Raw genomic sequence first — 21,077 nt, 5'->3', positions numbered from 1 at the left:
CATGTTCTGGGTGATATGAAAAGAATTTACATATTATAGTTTGCATATTATACTAATTGATGCTGGGTACGCTAAGGTGAAGGGGCTGTTTCTCATTGGGCCCTTTCTGGGACATCATTCCATTGTGGAGGGCACTCATGAACTTGAGGATCCTTGCTTCATTATTAGCACCACACCTTTGATAACAATAGATGAGCATTCTATGAGAATGAGCTTAATCATGGTCATGAAAGACAAGCTTAAACAACTCATAAAGGCCCCAACTCTCAATAGTCCCCTGTTGACAATTAGAACTCAAGCAAGTTTTTGGGGGGAACATTCAAATGTTAACAGCATGTATCAAAATGGTAGCAGTTTATTATATCCAGGTACTGTATATACAAGAAACAATAGTATCTCCAATTCTGATAATTCTAACCAGCAACAAGTCTCTGGAGTTTCAATTCCACCCCTCCAGCTAGACTACTCACAGTCTGGCAAAACTTCATCTGGGGCCGGCAGCACTCCTTCCCAGCCATCTCATGGTCCCATGGTCTCCACTGGGTCTCCACTGCAACTGACATTTTATTCTCATGGCTTTGTCAAGTCTCCATGCAAGCATCCAGCAAACCGGTTTCACATTTCCCATGGACGTTTCCAAAACACAAGACCATGTTGCAAATGCAATGACCCTCTGTTTTTTGTATTTATTTAGTCCATAATACCAGGTGCCAATTTGTTAACTCAGCAGGGAATAAAACAGCCTTTGAAGAACAGGACACTCCTTAAGTATTCTGTCTCCTTCAAAAGATTCTACATTATTCCTGTTGCCCCAGTGCAGGTTGGCTGACCCTATCTCAAAGGCTGTATATAATTACAGCTGAACAGACAGAGATTTCAGACCAAAGTTTTCATTTCTGTGCCATATCCTTCTGCTTACACCAGTCGACTTCTACAAAATACAACTGTGCACAACTTCTTAGGACGTGGGCATAACATCAAGCCTCTTACACAAACTGCTTGTAGCCCAGTGCAGACAAAGCTCCTTTTCATCCTCATAAGCCAAACCTCACAGTCCATAGTTCTTACTGCATTCAAGTCTTTCAATTCTGACCAGAAAAGTCCATGAAACTGCACTTACAGCACTGCAAGGGGTCCCTTAGGTCAAGGTTTCAAATCATTTCACATTCCTCTTGAAGATCAGCTCTAAAAACCCAAAGACTCATAATCAGGTGTCTGGCAGCAACCCCACTCCTTGGTACCCACATTACTGATACAGTCAGGTCCTCATTGCTGGCAGAAATCACCAAACCAGGATCATCTTTTGGGAAAAAAAAAAACAGTGAGGGAGGTTATTTTTGCCTACAGACATGAGGAGAAGTTCCGTGATGGCAGGGGAAAAGAATGGCATGAGCAGAGGGTGCACATCAAACTCTGGCCAAAATAAGGTGGACAATATCAATTGGAGAGTGTGCCAAACACTGGCAATGGCAAGCTGGCTATAACATCCATAAACCCGCCCCCAACAATACACTACATCCAGGAGGCTTTGATTTCCAGTTGCCATCAGCTAGGGAGACTAGCATTCAGAACACCAAAGTCTATGGGAGACACCTGAGTTAAATCACCACAACTGGTTTATAGATTTTAAAGAAATTACACTTCAATTTCTATCATTGCCCAAGAAAAGTTATTTAAGAAAACATCCAAATTTTTGTGATGTCTCTCTTCTTGCATTGTTGCTTAATGAACTAAGGTAAGTCCTATGATGCTCACATATCCACACCATAATTAGAAATTATACCCAGGAGTTGACAGGCAGAATGTGTAGCCCTCACTATTCACACTGGAGATAACAGGGTAGAGGCACACAACAGCAGTCAGCCCAGAGATTTGGAACAGGTTGCATGGTTTGAGGACTCAAACCTCGGAGGAGAGGGTATGTTCAATTGATGGTATTCAATTGGAACTTGGTGCAGACTCTGGGATTCAGCATTCTGTGCTAGGCTGTTTGTAATTTTACTGGACATCTACAGGTGGCAATGCCTTTGCTCTTGGAAGTCAAGTGTCTATATGGTAATCATGTGAGACTGAAAACTACTGCTACATCCGCCTAAGAGCTGTGACTGAGACACTACCCACAGGAATGTCAATCAACAGATCCCCAGGTTTTCAGTCTCCTGTGCCTCTCCTGAGGATGGATTTTCCTAAGGAGACCTGGCACTCAGGAAAAGGGTGTATAGACTTCCCCTCTCCCTGTGACAAGCAGAATGAAAACACGAAGGTGCTTTGGAACTGACAGACATAAGGACAACATACATGTCCATACAAGCATGTGTACACATGTACACACCACACACATGTACACAGCACATATATATCACATGCATATACGCACTTCATACAGATGTACATACCAGACACGCACACACACCCCACAGACACCACACAGAGGACCCATGAGTTAGAATTTTGTGCATGGAACACAGAGATTAATTCCACTAAGAGTAAATCAATCAATGGTTTAAAATAATGAAAAGTATGCATATGATAGGGCTTACTTTTATTCAGTGGTGAGTGTGTATGGCCCTGAAACAAGAGAGTTTCTGAGAGTTTCTGACTAGTTCTGAGAAAGGTAATAGCGTTTCTCCTACCAGGACACTACAAACTAACACAAAGTGAAATTTCAAAAGGATTGGGCATAGTTTATGAATTTGGAGTAATTTTCTCTTCCGTGCCATCTGAAGTTTTCACCTTCTACTCTTCTTTCCAAGGTTCATAACCATGCTTTTCTGCCTCAGGCAATGTTTGGACATTGGATTCTTGCCTCTTGGGTGATAATTTGACCTTTACATAAATGCAAATTAACAAACATAATAACAAAAAACAAAGGGGAATCCAACCATACATTCCAACGGAATTATGGGTGCGGATCACCTTTTCTGAAGGTTTTCTCTCAGGAGGAGAGCCACTATCAACACTCCCTCCAGAGCCCTGTATCAGGCACTGTGGGGGGCTCCACCCCAAGTCACAATGGCAGTGATGTTTATTGTTGCAGGCTCCTTTCCTATTGCAGGTGTCTAGTGAACAATTACTTCTCCAAATTGACTTATGAACACACTTACTGTTGATGCATACATGATCCTCACCACAGCCTGTGCCATCCTTCACATTTCCAACATCAGGAAGGGGCATCCCCCAGTGGTGGTCAGTACTCCAGCAGGTGACACCATTGAAGTGATTCCAATGCACAGTGGAGTGGTCTTGCAAAAAGGGAATCTCTGTCACATTCTCACACTGAACTCTGCCACAGAGGATGTCTGAGATATCACAACTTAGGTATTTTTTGCCGGTGGCACCACAGTTGCCAAAACGGTCTCCTCGGGTGTTCATTTCTCTGTAACAAGTCTGATTTGCACTCTTGGCTTCCTTACCAAAAATTTGGCGACACTGTTCATCACGCTGATTACACCTCTTTTCATAGCAGTAGCCACCATCCTTGCAAGGGCTCCCATCCTGCACATACACATCTTCAGGACACTTGTGTGAGGTTCCATTGCACCACTCTGGGAGGTCACATTCATTGTTACTTTGTCTACACATTGTGCCACGTGGCATGAATAGACAATCTTTGCAACAAAGCCCAAAGGCACATTCAGCACCATATCTCAGAATACAGCCTACCATACAGCATGGATCATTTTCACACAGCATAGAGGAACCACAGTCACATTCCTCTCCATCTTCAACGACACCATTCCCACAGAAACTCCAGGAGAGGACGTCTGATTCATTTGGTGCATTGCTCATGCAAGCCTTTTTTGCAGTGTGTGAAAAGAAATAATAATAGCTGCAGTTGCTGAATTTCCTGGATTTGTTGGCAATTGGGGCCATTATGCATCCTCCTGTCCCACATGTACAGGTGCGTTCATCGTGCATCATGCCCAAACTGTGACCCGTCTCATGTGCTGCAGTAAGTGCAACTCTAACCAAGTTTTCTCTTACGAGACTAATGACTCCACAGTTAAGATTTGGTTTGCATACACCAGTAACATAGGCAAATCCAAAATAATAGCCAAAATATTTATGAACAAAAAGCAGTGTAATATCATGATGTATACGATGATTAATGTTGGTAATCTTCCATTTGCAAAAGTCACCAAGGAGAACTTTCATGTCTTTTGTAGGCACAGGATTTCCTTTATTCCAGACCTCAATTCCAAGTAAAGCTATATTAACATCCAAAGAAGCAAAAACGGAATTCATTTCATTAACTATAGTGAATATTTCCTGTACTAGGTTGGAGAGATTACCATTGAGATGAATGAATCGATTATGGTCGATAACTACTGCCAGCTCAACAAACCATCTATGAGTGAACCAGCCCTTATAATCACTTTGCATCAGCATGGAATTGGCACTCTCTTGAAGCTTCATTTGTCGTGCTATGTCTTCTTCTGTTAATCTACATCTCATGGGAGGCACCTCTGTCTCCACATTGTCCATCTTATAAACTAGATGTTCAAATATGGAAGAAGGACTCTTGGGCTTGATTTCATAAACAGTGTTGTTTATATGTAATGTTCCTTGAAAGCCTCCCAGGCAAGTGGTAAGGGAAACTAGGGACTCTGGGTCCCCGTCCACATACCCATAGTAGTAGCAATCCTTCGGGATGAAAGGCTGGTCCTCATGGAGATTCCCCTGCTCAGTGTAGGTGAACACAGACAAGTGTCTGGATATCAAAAACTTCTTAACTCTTAGTTGCATAATATGTTTCTGGCCCCCAAAGTACAGACTATAAGTTAGCCAGCCTGGAGACCTCATGCCTCTACTAGTGCCAGAGACTCTCAAGGGTATCACCACTTCTACTGAACTGTGGAGTTGAGCATGCCCAGACAGGGGCCATGCAGAGAAGAAAAACCATATTCCCAGCCAGAGGTGCAGATCTGAGATCCTGATATGCAGAAGGGCCTCATCTACAGCCACCATGTCCTGTAGAGGGAGTCAAGAACAGGTAGTAGGAGAACCTGCTTCCTGTATCCTCCTTTGGTTTGGTTGCATGCAGCACTGACCTTTAATGCTCTCTCTACTGGCAGAATCCATCCATCAGAGTAGCAGGACTGAAAGAAATAGGAAAACAATGGTGGACACAGGAGTGGACAAAGTATGATCAGGTTAGGTTGGAGGTAAATGTGCAGAGTATAGGTTATGTTTGGGAAAAAGTCATGACTTGGCATAGTGGCAGTGGATTTTCTCCAATTGTTGTAAATCAGTCAGATGGTGGGTATGAAGGCTATTGGTTCAAGCATCTGAACACAGGTAAAGGATTCTTGATCTCCTATAAGATATATATATATATAAGTGAGCTATGTTAAAAAAAAAAAAGAAAGAAAGAAAGCAGTAACATTAATCATTTTGACCCATGGTATTTACATCATGGACAAGTATGTATTTTCCAAAATTTTCAAACTACAGGTTTTCCATCTAAAGTGCTAGGATAGAATAGGATATGATGGGATGGAATGGGATGGGATGGGGTGGGATGGGGTGGGATGGGTGGGATGGGATGGGAAGGGATGGGATGGGATGGCATGGGGTGCGATGGGTGGAATGGGTGGGGATGGGGTGGGATGGGTGGGATGGGATGGGGTGTGATGGGTGTGATGGGATGGGGTGGGATGGGGTGGGATGGGGTGGAGTGGGATGGGGTGGGATGGGGTGGGAAGGGGTGGGGTGGGATGGGATGGGTGGGATGGGATGGAGTGGGATGGGATGGGATGGGATGGGGTGGGATAGTATGTGTTGGGAAGTGGTATGATGGGGTGGGATGGGATGGGGTCTGATGGGGTGGGGTGGGGTGGGATGGGATGGGATTGGTTGGGATAGGATGGGTGGGATGGGGCGGGATGGGATGGGGTTGTGTGGGATGGGATGGGGTGGGATGGGGTGGGATATGGAGGGATGGGATGGGGTGGGGTGTGGTTGGGTAGGATGGGATGTGGTTGGATGGGTGGGATGGGTTGGGATGTGATGGGGTGGGATGAGGTGGGACGGGGTGGGATGGGATGCTGTGGGATCGGTAAGATGGGATGTGATGAGGTGATATGGGGTGGGATGGGATGGGGTGTGGAGGGGTGGGATGGGGTGATATGGGGTGGGATGGGATGGGGTGTGGAGGGGTGGGATGGGGTGATATGGGGTGGGATGGGATGGGGTGCAGAGGGGTGGGATGGGGTGGGAGGAGATGGGTTGGGATGGGATGGGATGGGATGGGATGGAGTGGTATGTGGTTTGAAGGGGTGGGATGGGATGGGTAGGATGGGATGGGGTGGGATGGGATGCGGTGGGGTGGGATGGGGTGGGATGTGGTCGTGTGGAATGGGGTGGGGCAGGGTGGGGTTGGGTGGGATGGGATGGGTTTGAGTGTGATGGGGTAGGATGAGGTGTGATTGGGTGGGATGGGGTGGGAGTGGATGGGATGGGATGGGATTGTTTGGGATGGGATAGGATGGGGTGGGGTGTGTCGGGATGGAGTGAGATGTGGTGGGATGGGTGGTATGGGATGGGGTGGGATGGGGTGGGATGGGATGGGATGGGGTGGGGTGGGGTGGGATGGGGTGGGGTGGGGTGGGATGGGGTGGGATGGGATGGGGTGGGATGGGGTTGGGTGGTATGGGATGGGGTGGAATGTGGTGGGATATGGAGGGATGGGTTGGGGTGGGGTGGGATGGGATGGGTTGGGATGGGATTGGGTCTGATGGGATGGGATGGGGTGGAATGGGATGGGGTGGTGTGGGGTTGGGATGGGGTGGGATGGGGTAGAATGTGGGGTGTGGGATGGTGTGGGTTGGGGTGGGATGGGATGGGGTGGGGTGGCATAGTATCTTGTGGGATGTGGTGGGATGGGATGGAGTGGGATGGGATGGGGTGGGGTGGAATGGGATGGTATGGGATGGGATGGGTTTTGATGGGGTGGGATGGGGTGGGATGGGGTAGGATGTGGTGGGATGGGATGGTATGGGATGGGATGGGGTGGGATGGGATGGGTTTTGATGGGGTGGGATGGGGTGGAGTGGGATGGGGAGGGATGGGATGGGGTGGGATAGTATGTGGTGGGATGGGGTGGGATGGGGTAGGATGTGGTGGGGTGGGATGGGATGGGATGGGGTCTGATGGGATGGGATGGGATGGGGTGGGATGGGATGGGGTGGGATGGGGTGGGATGGGATGGGGTCTGATGGGATGGGATGGGGTGGGATGTTGTGGGGTGGGGTGGGATGGGGTGGGGTGGGATGGGGTCTGATTGGATGGGATGGGGTGGGATGCGGTGGGATGGGTGGTATGGGATGGGATGGGATGGGGTGGAATGGGATGGGATGGGTTTTGATGGGGTGGATGGGATGGAGTCGGATGGGGTCTTGTGCAATGGGGTGGTATGGGGTGGGGTGGGATGGGATGGGTTGGGATGGGTTGGGATGGGGAGGGATGGGGTGGGATGGGATGGGTTGGGATGGGTTGGGATGGGGAGGGATGGGGTGGGATGGGTTGGGATGGGGTGGGATGAGATGGGATGGGGTGAGATGGGTGGGATGGAATGGTATGGGGTGGGATATTATGTGGTGGGATGTGGTTGGATGGGGTGGGATGGGATTGGGTGGGTTGGGATGGGTTGGGGTGGGACGGTGTGGTTTGGTGTGGTATGGGATGGGTTGGGATGGGATGGGGTCTGATGGGATGGGACGGGGTGGGATGGGATTGGGTGGTGTTGGGTTGGATGGGGTTGGGTCGGATGGGATTGGGTGGGATTGTGTGGGATGGTGTGGGGTGGGGTGGGATGGGTGGGGTGGGATGGGATGGCGTCTGATGGGATGGGATGGGGTGGGATGCAGTGGGATGGGTGGGGTGGGATGGGATGGGGTGGTATGGGATGGTGTGGTGTGAGGTTGGATGGCGTGGGATGGGGTGGGATGGGATGCAGTGGGATGGGGTTGAGTGGTATGGGATGGGGTGGAATGGGATGTGGTGGGGTGGGATGGGATGGGGTGGGATATGGTGGGATGGTGTGGAGTGGGGTGGGATGGGATCGGGTGGGATGAGGTGGGATGGGGTGGGATGGGATGGGTTGGAATTGGATGGGATGGGATGGGATGGGATTGGGTGGGATGGGGTGGGTTGTGATGGGGTGGGTTGGGTCGCATGGGATGGGATGGGATGGTGTGGGATGGGTTGGGGTGGGATGGGATGGGATGGATTGCATGGGGTGGGATGGGATGGGATGGGTTTGGATGGGATGGGTTTGAACAGAACAGAATGGAATACTATTAGAATAGGTAGATAGATACCTTGGTTTACTGAAGGAAACTACTAGAGTTGGTAGCAGTATTTTTTATTAATCAGTGGTTGCTGTTCTTAAGTTGGTTTTGTGTGTAATTATATTCATAAGACAAAAAATATTTTGCAAAGTTTCTCACCACATAACATGAAAAAGAATTATAACTGGGACAGTAATCATTGGGGAAAGAAGAATACTGAAGACAACAAGGTTCTATAATAAATGAAGAAATCCACAGAATAAAGGAAAGAGGCAACTTTCAGGAAGTTAACTTGCTGAGGTAATGGCATCACTATTCCTGTCATTTTAGCATTAGAAGTTATGTAGCTCCAAAGACCAAACTTCCAATGTATATACCACAGAAATAATCTACACCCTCATCATATGAAAACACAAATATTAAAAGTTGGATAAATAGGGCTGGAGAGATGGCATAGTGGTTAAGGTGATTGCCCCTGAAGCCTAAGGACTCATGTTCGTCTCTCCAGGTACCACTTAAACCAGGTGCACAGTGATGCAAGCACACGACTGCACATGCACACAAAGGGGGGCATGTGTCTGAAGTTCAGTTACAGTGGCTGGAGCCCCTGGAGTGCCAATCCTCCCCCACCCCGTAAAAAATAAATATCAAGGAAGTTAAGTAATACAAATGGGGCCAGGATTGTGGCTTATGCTAACAATTTTATTATTCCTCTTAGGTAACAGGATTTCTACAAATTTCAAGTTAGCGTGGAGGGAGAGTGAGTTTCACATCATCATAGCTTACAGTGAGGCTTTGCCACAAAAAATTAAATGTACTAGCACATATTTGTGTAAATAAGAAATTGGTAGTAGCACAATGCCAGGCTTACAATGCTGGTTAGTTGCTTTATTTTTGAGGAAAATATTAATAAAGGTGAGTAACATATAGATACTGTGATTCACACCTGGGAAACAAGTACATGATACAAGCCTAAATAAATGAGTCATCTGCACTTTTCAGAATGTCTGGTACAGAGGTACACTCCGAGAGTGTGGAAACACACATTGAGTATTTCACATGTAAACACATAGATCTGATCAACATTAATTCCCACAGTACGGAATAAAAAAGTATTCCATTACCCATAGTTTCCTGAACCTAGGACTCTTTTCACCTGAAACTTTCTTTTATTTTGACTCTAAACTTCTATTTCCATGCAAAATAATATTCCTGTCAGTTATAGAATCTGTCTTTTCAAGAAAGCAACTATAGTTTTATTCTGTTCACAGTTTTTAATGGAGATCTCCCTTTTTCTCCAAATAATTTTACAAAAAACTTCTATCTGAACAATGAGAGGCCCAGCAGCATGATTCCCACTCTCAAATTCTCATGGGGCACAGAACCAGATATGCCATCCTAAGATTCTTTTACTGCCAAAGCCCCCCTGTGAACCATTATACTAGCACGTGTCTTTAGATATTTATCTTTTCCTCATTATTTTACCAACCAATTAATTTTACACAAAGCTCACACAATATTGGTATCTACTATTACTTCTCCACCAATACTTTTTCCAAAATCCTCCTTGTGTTTAGTAAGTATACATATAAAGTATATAGCCCTGATATTTGAGTTACTGTTTGTAGATTACATTGTAAAAATTGGTCATCAAAGGTATTAATTGATTTATATCCACAATACTCTTGTCCATCCTAATGCTTACATTACTCAAGGTTAGACACAATTTTATTCTCAATTAAAATTAACTTATGAAATACGCAGTGGATTCCAGTAACTTTTCCTGTCATGTTTTCCCACTTTTCAAGTTCCCCTTATTGTGCCCACCATCCTTATACCAAATCTCGAAGTCCATCTGTTCAACCACCACTGACAAAATTGAGCAACTTAATGTAGATGAATGATTTGCCAGTGTTTACTACTTTTGCAGTACACTGCCAATACTTCTGGCAAAAGAAATTACAGTCTATGAGAGGGCAGGGAAAGGGAGTACGCACATAAGTTTAGGATAAGACACCCAGACAGCTCACCTCAAAGCCCTAATATTTTCCCAAACATTCCCATGAATTTAATAATTTTCACTAACTTCTAAATTGCTGTTTTGCTCTCTGAATTGTCTACATTTCCTTATCATCGACATTCTGTTTGTTTTTTTTTTGCAAGTTGTTATTATTAAACAAGAATTCTTCATTAATGCTTATTTGACACCAGGTCAGATCTTTTCCCCCAGTCTTTGCCTTACCATTGTGCATAGGTGGAAGTTGATTTGTGTCAAGCTGAATATTGTCCCCTTCATTAATGTTACACAATGTTGTGATTTCTTAGGAAAAGTAATAATGTAGAATAAAGAAGGGGATTCATATACAACATGCAAAGAGTCATAAATAAGATCAATAAAAAGAAATTGAGAAGTCTCAAAATTGTAACATTCTCACATGATTATTAGCTGTCCACACATGTCCTCTGGCTTGATTTCTAGTGGATTATGATGATGGAATACTTTATGATATAAGTTGATTATTCATGAATGCTGTAGTTTTCTTGAGAATGAGCTTAACCAAGACAGATCCAGTAGAATTTTTTCCTAAAACCTCATATTTCAAGCAGGTCATAGAAAAAAAAACTTGGAATGATATTTGAATTAGGGATTTTTGTAAACTCTATGTTATTTTATATGATGACTTCACAGGCCACAGCTCCTGAAAGGTTAGAACATCTTTCATAATGTGATTTGGTGACTCATAATTGATACTCATACACCATCTTTAAACAAATCTCTTTTTGACTCACAACTTCTTCAATTAATCAATATGTGTATCCTAATTATCAACTAGCCTTCACCCTCATTTACATTCTAATTCAACTAATTTTACTCCAAGGATTAGGAACAACACATAAGCACCAGTTTAGAGGCTCAAAACCAAAAAGAAAACAACATATAACAAAAGACACAGTCCTCCTCAGAGAATTATGGCATGTGTGGTGATTTGAGTGAATGTCTCCCAATTGATTCAGGTGTTTATTAAAGCTTTTCATTTAGATCTCAAGCCACCTGTCTGGAGGAGGTATCACTGTGAGGGCATATTTGGAATTTAAGCCTAAAATATGCAAAATGCCTGAGCTTTGCCTGGTGTTCTTCCTTTAGATCTGTAAGCTTCAATAAATCCATCCTCCCATAAACTCTATCTGGTCTGGAGGTTCATGCCAGCAACCTGAAGTTGTCCTATAAAGAACTGGTACGAGATTGTGAGGAGAGGTTGAGATGAATCAGACTATGTGGATTTGGTCTTTTGGAACTTGTATGCTGTAGGAATGGAAATTTGGTGCTAGCAAATGAAAACACCTTCTGGAGCGAGCAGTAATCCAAGTATTATGGACTATTTCTGATGAAAGTTTGAAAATGCTACATGCATAGAGAATTGTATTTGGAAGCTTAGCTCATGAACTTTCTAAGGTGAAGGAAAGAGAGCCAAAAACCTTGTTGTAACTGGCTACTGGCATAATGGCTGATAGTGTTCTGCTTCTCAGGCCCAGAGAGTTTGATCAAGGTTCAATTTGTAATGGACCGATATGCTTGGCTAAAGATATAAGACTGAGAGATATAAGATTTAAAACTGGAGAAATTAAAACAAGTTTAAATTTTACTGGCACAGAGTCTGGCTTTAAGTTAGTGAAACTGCTATGGTAAAATCATATTAGCAATCTTAAGCAAGATAGCCCAATTGCATTGCATTCATATGATGGAGAGGATGCTTGAGGGAAGAATGATAGGAATAAAAACTCTTTGGATAGGAGTTGACTGAAAGGAATGAACTTGCTCTTTAAGTTGCTGCTTTATTTTGTCCTTAAATTAATTATATGGCTATGTCCTGCACACCTGGTATTGATTTTGGAAAAATAATAAAAAGAAAAAAGAAGAATAGAAAAAAAAATTTGTGGAGTGCATCAGGAGGTACACATGGTTCCAGGAGCCACTACTGAGATGTGGCATATAGGCAGGGCATGATGACCCTAATGAAGATGTTGGCAAAGCCATTGGAAGATGGATCATGGTTTGCAGTGCAGACTCAAGAATGTTTAGATATACCAGAATTGTGCAAGGGAACCAGGGAGGCTGTTGGTTAGTTTGGAACTTCTTCCCAACTACTCAGCACAGCTGGAGGGACAGAAATGGAAAATCTGGAGACTGTCAGTCACTGGTTATGATATGGAAGTTAACCTGAAGATGTTTGATGTTTGCTTGATGGTTATTGAATTCAACATTCTAATCTCTCTCATTGTTTGCTTTATAGCTGTTGAAAATATTTACTGTGTGCCTTTATATGTTGAAAATGTACAACTTGTTTTGATTTTACAGGACTCACAGCTAAGAGGCAGTCTTAAACCTCAGATGGGACTTGGGACTTTGAAACTATCAGAAATTGGTAAAGACTATGGTGACCTTTGAAACTGGACTAAATACAGCTTACAAGATGTAGATGAATCTATTGGAGGGCAGTGGCAGAATGTAGTAGTTTGAATAAGTGTTCCCCAATTGATTCAGGAGTTTCAGGAGTTTAAGCTTGTAATTTACATCTGGAGAAGGTGTCACAGGGGGAAAGAATTGGAATTCCAGCCTAAGATCTGCAATTTTTTGATTGGTGTTCCTGGAATGTGCTAGCATATGCTGGTGATTCCTTTTCTCTCTGCATGGATTTGTGAAAGGCAGCCAACTTATGACATTTTGGAACTTCCCCTTAATTTGTAAACTTCAATAAATCCCCTTCTCTCATAAACTATGTCTGTACTGGAGGCTCATTCCAGCATCCTGAAGCTCTCTACAACAGCATTTGTGTGTGTGCATACATATGTATGTGCCCATGTGCACTTGTAAGTAGGTACTGATCCTTTAGAGCTAAGCCCTTGAAGAGCTTAGCAACTTGATTTCCATGTTTCTTTCTAATGATAGCTGGCTTCATCTCAAGAACAAAACTTTTTGTTTGAGATTTATGACAAAGATAATATAAAACCCTGTTATTCCTTTCTCTCATTGGATTTGTCTAGATCCAATTGTCTAGCAAAACCTCTCAGGCCATAGCACATGGTTGCTTGTATGTCACATTAGTTTTCTAATGCTTTCTGCATAGGATAATAGAAAATAAATGGCTTCAACATTATAAATTTATTTTCTAATATATTGGAAGGCTAGATGTCCAATATTTTGATATTCTGAGTGTCACATTTCCTGTTATGTTGCCAAGAAATACTTATTTCAATAACCTTCCAAATTGGCAGTCCTTTGCCTTCTGGAAACATAATTTTACTCTTTTGCTGTTCTGGTTATCTTCTCATTGCAGGTGCAAAATGCCTGATAAATTCAGTTTATAGGAGGAAGGTTTTATTTCACCTTACAGTTCCAGATTACAGTAAAACATGGTAGACAGGAATTAGAGGCAACTGGTCACATTTAGTCCACAGTGAGAATGTAGAGAGGGTGGAATGATGCTTGCTGCTCAGCCAGATTTCTCCATTTAACATACTCCAGGACCCACTCGCAGTAAAAGTTCGTCTTTCTACCCCAAACTAATGAAGATAATTTCTTACAGATGAATTTAGGTCAATCAATATGAACCATCACACTAGCTTTGCTCTGTTTCTAAAATACTCTACTTTTAAGGATTAGCTACATATATCAGACAATATTTATGTTAAATGTATAATTATTACAGGAGATAAGGAAGATCATTATATAAGAGCAAAGCTCAATTAATCAGAATGATAATAATAAGTACCAATATACAATGTTAGACCACCTAAGTATATTCAACAAACTTTGACAAATCTGAAAAGTGAAATAACAGGAATATGAAAATGTTAGGAGACTTTGATATCCAACGTCAATAATGGCTGTGGTATTCAGACAGAAAATAAATAAACAACAAATTTGCCCAACATTATAGGGTAAGTGAAGCAAACAGGCATAGACAGGATGTGCACCCAACAGAGGTGGAAAATACATGAGCATTTTTCAGGACTTGTCTGTGATATACAGAACAAATTACAATGCTTTTTAAGAAGATTGATAACATGTATCTCTTCTGACAACCCATAAGGAAAACTAGAAATCAGTAACAGAAATCAAGTGGAAACTTTCACATATGTGTTTAAATTATGTATTACCCCTTAGAATAACCAATGGGTCAGATGAGTTCAAAGGAAAATTTTAAAGACATTTTGAGCTAAACTAAGATTAAATCAGAATATTCTAAAATTTGTAACAAATAAGGGTGAAATATAGAACATAGGAATTGGAAATATTGGGTCAAATTAAGATGAAAGATAGCAGAGGAAGGATAGCACAAATATTAGAATAGAATAAATAGGTAAAAAATGAAAAGAAATACAAATGAAGCTAAAAGCAGTTTTGAAGGTGAAAAAAAAGCCAGACCTGGTAGTTTAGCCCTGAATTTCTAGATACTTGGGATTGGTGTACAGAGTGCATTGAAAACTAATTTGGGTAATCTAGTGAAACCTTATCTGAAAATAATTATGCAAAAAGTGTTGCTATAGCTCAGTAACAAGGTGCTTGCCTAGAATTTGCAAGGTCTTATAGTCAACCCTCTGGGTGCAGAATAAGTAAAAATGAGGAAAGGAAGGAAGAAAGAAAAACGGGAAGGGAGGAAAGGAAGGAAGAAGGGAAAGAAAAAAAGTCAACAACAAAAATCCAGTCAATAAGTGGGCAAATTATCTGAACAGATACTTCTCAAAAGATCAAATGGCCAAAATACATGAAAAAAAAGAAAAGTCTAGTATGATTAGAGGAGTCAACTCATTTCCAGTCCATTTAGAATGGCCATTATCCAAACAAAACAATACAAACAAACTGAAAAACAAATTATGGGTGAGCAGTTTCACAGGTCCACCTCTAACCCAGCATAGCAGACTAGGCCACTCACTTCTCAGGTGAGTGATCCTCCTGTATCCCAATGTGTGTAGACAACCTGTCAGTACCCTCATCCCCACCACAATATGGAAGACTTGATAGGCCTACTTAACTCTGCCCACACTCTCCCATGCACTCAGTTCTGACATTGAGCTAGACTTCTCTTCCATGCAATTCTTAAGCAAGGCAGGCTAAGTTTCTCAGATTCCCAGCAAGCAGCACATGTTCTCAGCCCTACACTTGCCTAGGTTGGCATACAGACCACGCATGTGCCCTGGAGCACAGGGCACTAGGCCATTTAGGTAATTGCTGAGCATGCCTGCTGTACTCAAACCAATCATGCTTGTGAAAAATACACTACCATTCACCCCTCTCCCCACACCCATAACAGGGAAGACTAGGTCCTCTCTGAGTTTACTCTGCTCTATACCCAGCCTAGGTATGTATGTAGACCACCCTCAAAGTTCTTCCCAGAGAAAAGCTGGCCAATAAAATCTCCATTGTAGCTGCTGTTAATTGCATTCTCAGCAAGACAAAGAAATTATATACACAGAGAGAAACCCCTAAGCAGATCAAATAACACAAGAAATAATGAGAAGACATTTCCACCAAAAATGACTAGTCCCATATTTGAAGCCTCCAAAGAGAACTACCTAGAAGAAACTCTAGACATAGAATTCTGAAATACAACTGTGATAAGCAGATACAACAAACATGAAGTACATGAAGGAATAGGTGAATGACACTCAAGAGAATAAAAAGTTCAATATACATCTGAATGAGTTCAACGAGGACTGGAAAAAATGCATAATCAACTAAATGCAATAATAACATAAAAACAAGACAGGAAAATTGAACCCAGAAAAGAGACAGAGGTGCTCAAGAATAACTTAATGGAAAAAGATGAAATAACTCAAATAAAAGGCTCCCAGGAAAGCTTTAACAATAGGCTAGACCATGTAAAGGACAAAATATCAGTACTTGAGAGTAAGGGAGAGGAAATAGATCAGATGACCAAAATACAATGACAAATACAAAAAAAAAAAAAGATATGTGAAAGAATATGAGAGAAATTTCGTATACATTTAAAAGACCAAGCTTCAAAACATGTGCATACAGAAGGAAAGTCAAGGATATAGAAAATACTTTCAATAAAATTACAGCAGAAAAATGTCCAAAGGTGACAAGTGGAAAGCTGATCCACGTACATGAGGCATGTAGAATGCAAAGTAGATAGGACCAGAAGAGATATTTCCCATGTCATATTATAGTTTAAACACTAACTAAACAAACTTTGAATGGAGTATTTAAAATTATGAAGCACAATAGCTTTCTACCCAAACTACTATGCCCAGCAAAACTATGCCTCATAAAAGAAGAAGCTTCCCCTGCTAAAAGCTTGCTATATAAACAAACGTATCAGCATTCAGCCAGCCCTATAGGTAATACTAGTGGAATACGTCATACTGAAGAGTAGAGTAAATAGACTCAAGAGGCTACAGAAGGGAAAACATAACAATAATCAAAATTAGAACAGTTGTGGAAGCCAATGAAGATCAAGAAAACAGCAAACTGCACAAAATCATCAACAGAGCAGAGATTACAATTACACCTTACAATTATAACACTGAATAGCAATGGATGCAATGCTCTCAAAAACAGGCTGGATCAGTAAACAGGACCTATCCAATTGCTGTCTTTAAGAAACCCTCCTTACCATTAAAAGCAGACAGCAGCATGGGATGACATAATGGAAAAAGATTCTCTAAGCAAAGGAAAATAGGGAACAAGCAGGTGTGGCCATACTAATATCTAACAAAACAAACTTTAAACCAAAAGTAATCAACAGAGATTAAAACAAAGTCATTTTATACTTATCAAGAAAGCAATTCAAGAAGAAAATATAATTCTCAACATATATGCTCCAAATAATGATGCACTAAATTTTATAAAGCAATGTCTACTATATTTTAAATTGGACATAAATCTCCACACAATGGTAAGTGACTTTAATACCCCATTATGTCAATGGACATATCATCTAAACAGAAAATGGATAAATAATAGAGTGAAACAACACTTTAGATCAAATGAACTTAAGAGACATTTACAGAACATTCCATCAAAACTCTACAGAATACCCATTCTTAGCAGTTCACAGAACCGTCTCTAAAATAGATCATATATTGAAACATAAAGCAAGTCTCCACAAATTTGGAAAAACTGACATAACTCTTTGTATTACATTCAACTATGATGCAATAAAGCTAGAAATGACAAGAGAAACAGGAGAAAATACAAAAACTCCTGGAGATTGAACAACACACTACTTAATAATGAATGGGTAATTAAAGAAACCATAAAACAAATAAAAACATTTCTAGAATTGAATGAAAATCCTACCAAAGCCTGGGAGAAAGTAAGGGAGTTTTAAGGGGAAAGTCTAGGGTTCTAAATGCCTACACTACATAAAAAGAGAGACATCAAATAAATAACTTAATGATCCATGTAAAGGGTTTGGAAAAATCAAGAACAATCCTAACTCAAAAGTACCAGATGGAAAACCAAGATCAGAACAGAAACTGATGAAGTAGAAATTAAGAAAATAATTTTAAAATTTATGAAAAAAAGATGTTCTTCTTTGAAAAATGTAAGCAGGATTGATAAAGCCCCACCCAAACCCACACCAAAGTGAAGAACCTAAGTAACAAGATTATAAATGACAAAGGAGACATTACAACAGATACCAGTGAAACTGAAAGAATCATAAGGACATATTTCAAAACCAGAATTCCCATGAAATTGGAAAATTTGGAAGAAATGGATGAATTCCTTGACATATATAATTTATGGAAGTTAAACACAGAATAGGTTAATAATCTATGTGTAGCAGTAACATTCACTAAGATTGAAGGAGTAGTTAAAAGACTCCAGGCCAAAAAGGTCCAAATCCAGATGAACCATTTACTTATGCCAAACCTTTATACAAGCATTAACACCATTGTTTCTTAAATTATTTCTCATAATTGAAAATAAGGTAATTTTCCCTTTCTTCTACTATAAAGCAGGCCTTGCACTAATATCAAAACCAGATAGAGCCAGGTGTGGTGGTGCATGCCTTCAGTCCCCGCACTTGGGAGGCAGTGGTAGGAAAATCACCATGAGTTCGAGGCCACCCTGAGACTATATAGTGAATTCCAGGTCTGGGCTAGAGTGAAACCCAACCTCAGAAAAAAAAAAAAAAACAGGGCTGGAGAGATGGTATAGCGGTTAAATGCTTGCCTGTGAAGCCTAAAGACTATGGTTCGAGGCTCAATTCCCCAGGATCCATGCACAAGAGGGCGCACGCATCTGGCGTTTGTTTGCAGTGGCTGGAAGCCCTGGCGCACCCGTTCTCAATCTCTCTCTCTGTCTCTTTCTCTCTCTCTCTCTGTCACTCTCAAATAAATAAATAAAAAATGAACAAAAACACCCACAAAAAACAGAGACACAATAAGAAAAAAGAATTATAGACCAACATCCCTAATGAACTTAGATGCAATATGTTTTTAAAGTCTTGCAAATGGAATCCAAGAACACATGAAAATATCATCTACCTCAATCAAGTAGGTTTCATCTCAAGGGTTCAGGAATGGTCAAGCATATGGAAATCAATAAATGTAATATATCACATAAATACACTTAATGACAGAAATCACATGAAGATCCCAACAGATGCATAAAAAGGACTTCAACAGAATACAGCATCCTGCCTGGTTGATTGACTTTGTAGCTTGTAGGATTCTCTGCTTGTTCACATTGCTGGTGACCTTTATCCCCCAGCAGCTGGCACAGCACCAGCTAGTAGGGAACTGGCTTCCATATAACTTCCAGCATGATATCTTTCAGTGTTCTGTGATTGTAGCCTGTGGTGTCTTCAGCAATAGCGTCTAACATTTTTCTAGTGGGTAACAAAGTGCTTTGGCATTGGCCTATATTGTTTTAGGTGCAATAGTGGTACACATGTATGGGGTCATCAATTGCACTCTAGTTAGAGATAAGGCCCATTCAGTGGGAGGGAATCTGTACCTGGTATTGAAAAGCAAGTCAGAACCCTATGGCTTAGAAGGTTCTAGACCATAGAGGGAAGCTTCTAGTATTCTTTGACTAAAAGAAGAGATTATACTTGTCATTAAAAAAAGTCTTCTAAATGTCCATTTTCATCCGGTTTTATGAATGTTGCTCTCACTCTTGGCTAGAGAATCTCTTTTTTTTTTTTTTTTTTTGAAATACGGTTTCATTCTAGCCCAGGGTGAGGATGACCTAGAATTCACTATGTGGTCTCAACCCTCCTCTGCCTCCTAGGTGCTGGGACTAAAGGCATACGCCACCATGCCCAGCTGAGGATCTGTTTTTGACTGATGGCCGTAAATATCAGAGAGCCACCTCTATTATATTTACCAGGGCCCAGGAAACATACCCTTGAAGTCATGTTTCCATTGATGGCAGAAATCATCCAACCATGAGTAGCTTGAGGGGGAAAATGTTTATTTTGGCTTACAGATGCAAGAGGAACCTTCATGATGGAGGGGGAAAATGATTGCATGAGCAGAGTGTAGATATTACCTCCTGACCAACATCAGGTGGAAAATAAGAAAAGGATTGTGTGCCCAACAGTGTCAAGGGAAAACTGGCTATAATACCCATAATTGTACATCCAACCATACACTCCCTCCAGGAGGTGTTAATTCCCAATTCACCATTGGCTAGAAACTTAGCATTCAGAACACTTAAGTTTACGGGGAACACCTGAACCACCTCTTTCTGCTCCTGGACCCCATAAACTGATAACCATCCATGTTGAAAAATGCAATGCATTCAGTCCAACTTTAAAAGTACCCATAGATTTAAGATTTATCAATCCCAATGATGTTCAAATAACCCCATAATTCAAGGTCTTTTAACTGAACAATAATACCAAACACCCGCCCAAAACACATAATGGCACAGAATAAACACTCATGCTACAAAAGATGGCACTGGGCATAGTAAAGATATATTCAACCAATACAAGATTTAAACAGAGCAAACATTAAACTCTATAGCTCCAAGTCCAACAACAGTAGCTAGTAGCAAGTCTCCAAGTCCAATAATTCTGACCCAGCAACAATTCTCTGGAGTTCCAATTTGACCCCTGCAGCTAGCCTACTCACAGTCCTGGAAAACTTCATCCAGGGCCTGAAGCTCTCCCTGGCAGTCATCTTGTGGTCCCAGCATCTCCACTGGGTCTCCACTGAAACCCATCGTTCATCCTCATGGCTCCATAAGGTCTCCACACAGACAACTAGCAAACCTGCTTCACACTGCCCATGACCATTTCAAAAGCACAAGAGAGTGTTGCAAATTCAATGACCCTCTCTTTTCTGCATTTCTATACTCAGTAAGACCAGGTGGGGTGCTAATTTGTTAATATAGGGGGAGCAAGCAGACTTTGAAGAACAGGACACTCCTTGAGCATTTAGGCCCTTTCAAAAGGCTGTATGCTTTCTGTTGTCCCAAAGCAGGTCAGCTGGCCCACTCTCCATGGCTGTAATCTCTCATAAATTTGCAGTTTTAGCCCAAAGATTTCATTTCTGTGCCATATCCCTCTGCTCACACCAGTCCATTTCTACGAATGCAATCCTGTACAAGTTCTAAGGACACAGCTATCACAGCAAGACTCTCACACAAAGTGCCTCTAGTCAGGTCCAGGCAAAGCTCTTTCTCATCCGCACAAGCTAATCCTCACAGTTCATAGCTCTTATTGCATTTAGGTCTTTCAGCTCTGACCAGACTAGTCCATCAACTTACAGCACTTCAAGTTGTCTCTTAGGCCAAGATTTCAA

General features: G+C 41.8%; 1 protein-coding gene across 1 annotated transcript; it reads right to left on the bottom strand.

The window, feature by feature from the left end:
• Window positions 1-52: 52 nt before the first annotated feature.
• LOC101609556 (disintegrin and metalloproteinase domain-containing protein 25-like) lies at window positions 53-19,684 on the bottom strand. The gene is made up of 3 exons (XM_045142395.1): window positions 19,673-19,684; window positions 2,888-4,971; window positions 53-176 (listed from the first exon to the last, which is right to left on the bottom strand). Exons 1-3 carry the CDS (start codon window positions 19,682-19,684, stop codon window positions 53-55), a joined length of 2,220 nt encoding a protein of 739 aa, XP_044998330.1.
• Between the last annotated feature and the right edge of the window lie 1,393 nt (window positions 19,685-21,077).

This window comes from Jaculus jaculus, chromosome 1, assembly GCF_020740685.1.
Source record: "Jaculus jaculus isolate mJacJac1 chromosome 1, mJacJac1.mat.Y.cur, whole genome shotgun sequence".
In the NCBI taxonomy this organism is placed as follows: domain Eukaryota; kingdom Metazoa; phylum Chordata; class Mammalia; order Rodentia; family Dipodidae; genus Jaculus; species Jaculus jaculus.
The sequence above is the reverse complement of the archived record's forward strand: the minus strand, read 5'-3'. Positions and strand labels throughout refer to the sequence as shown.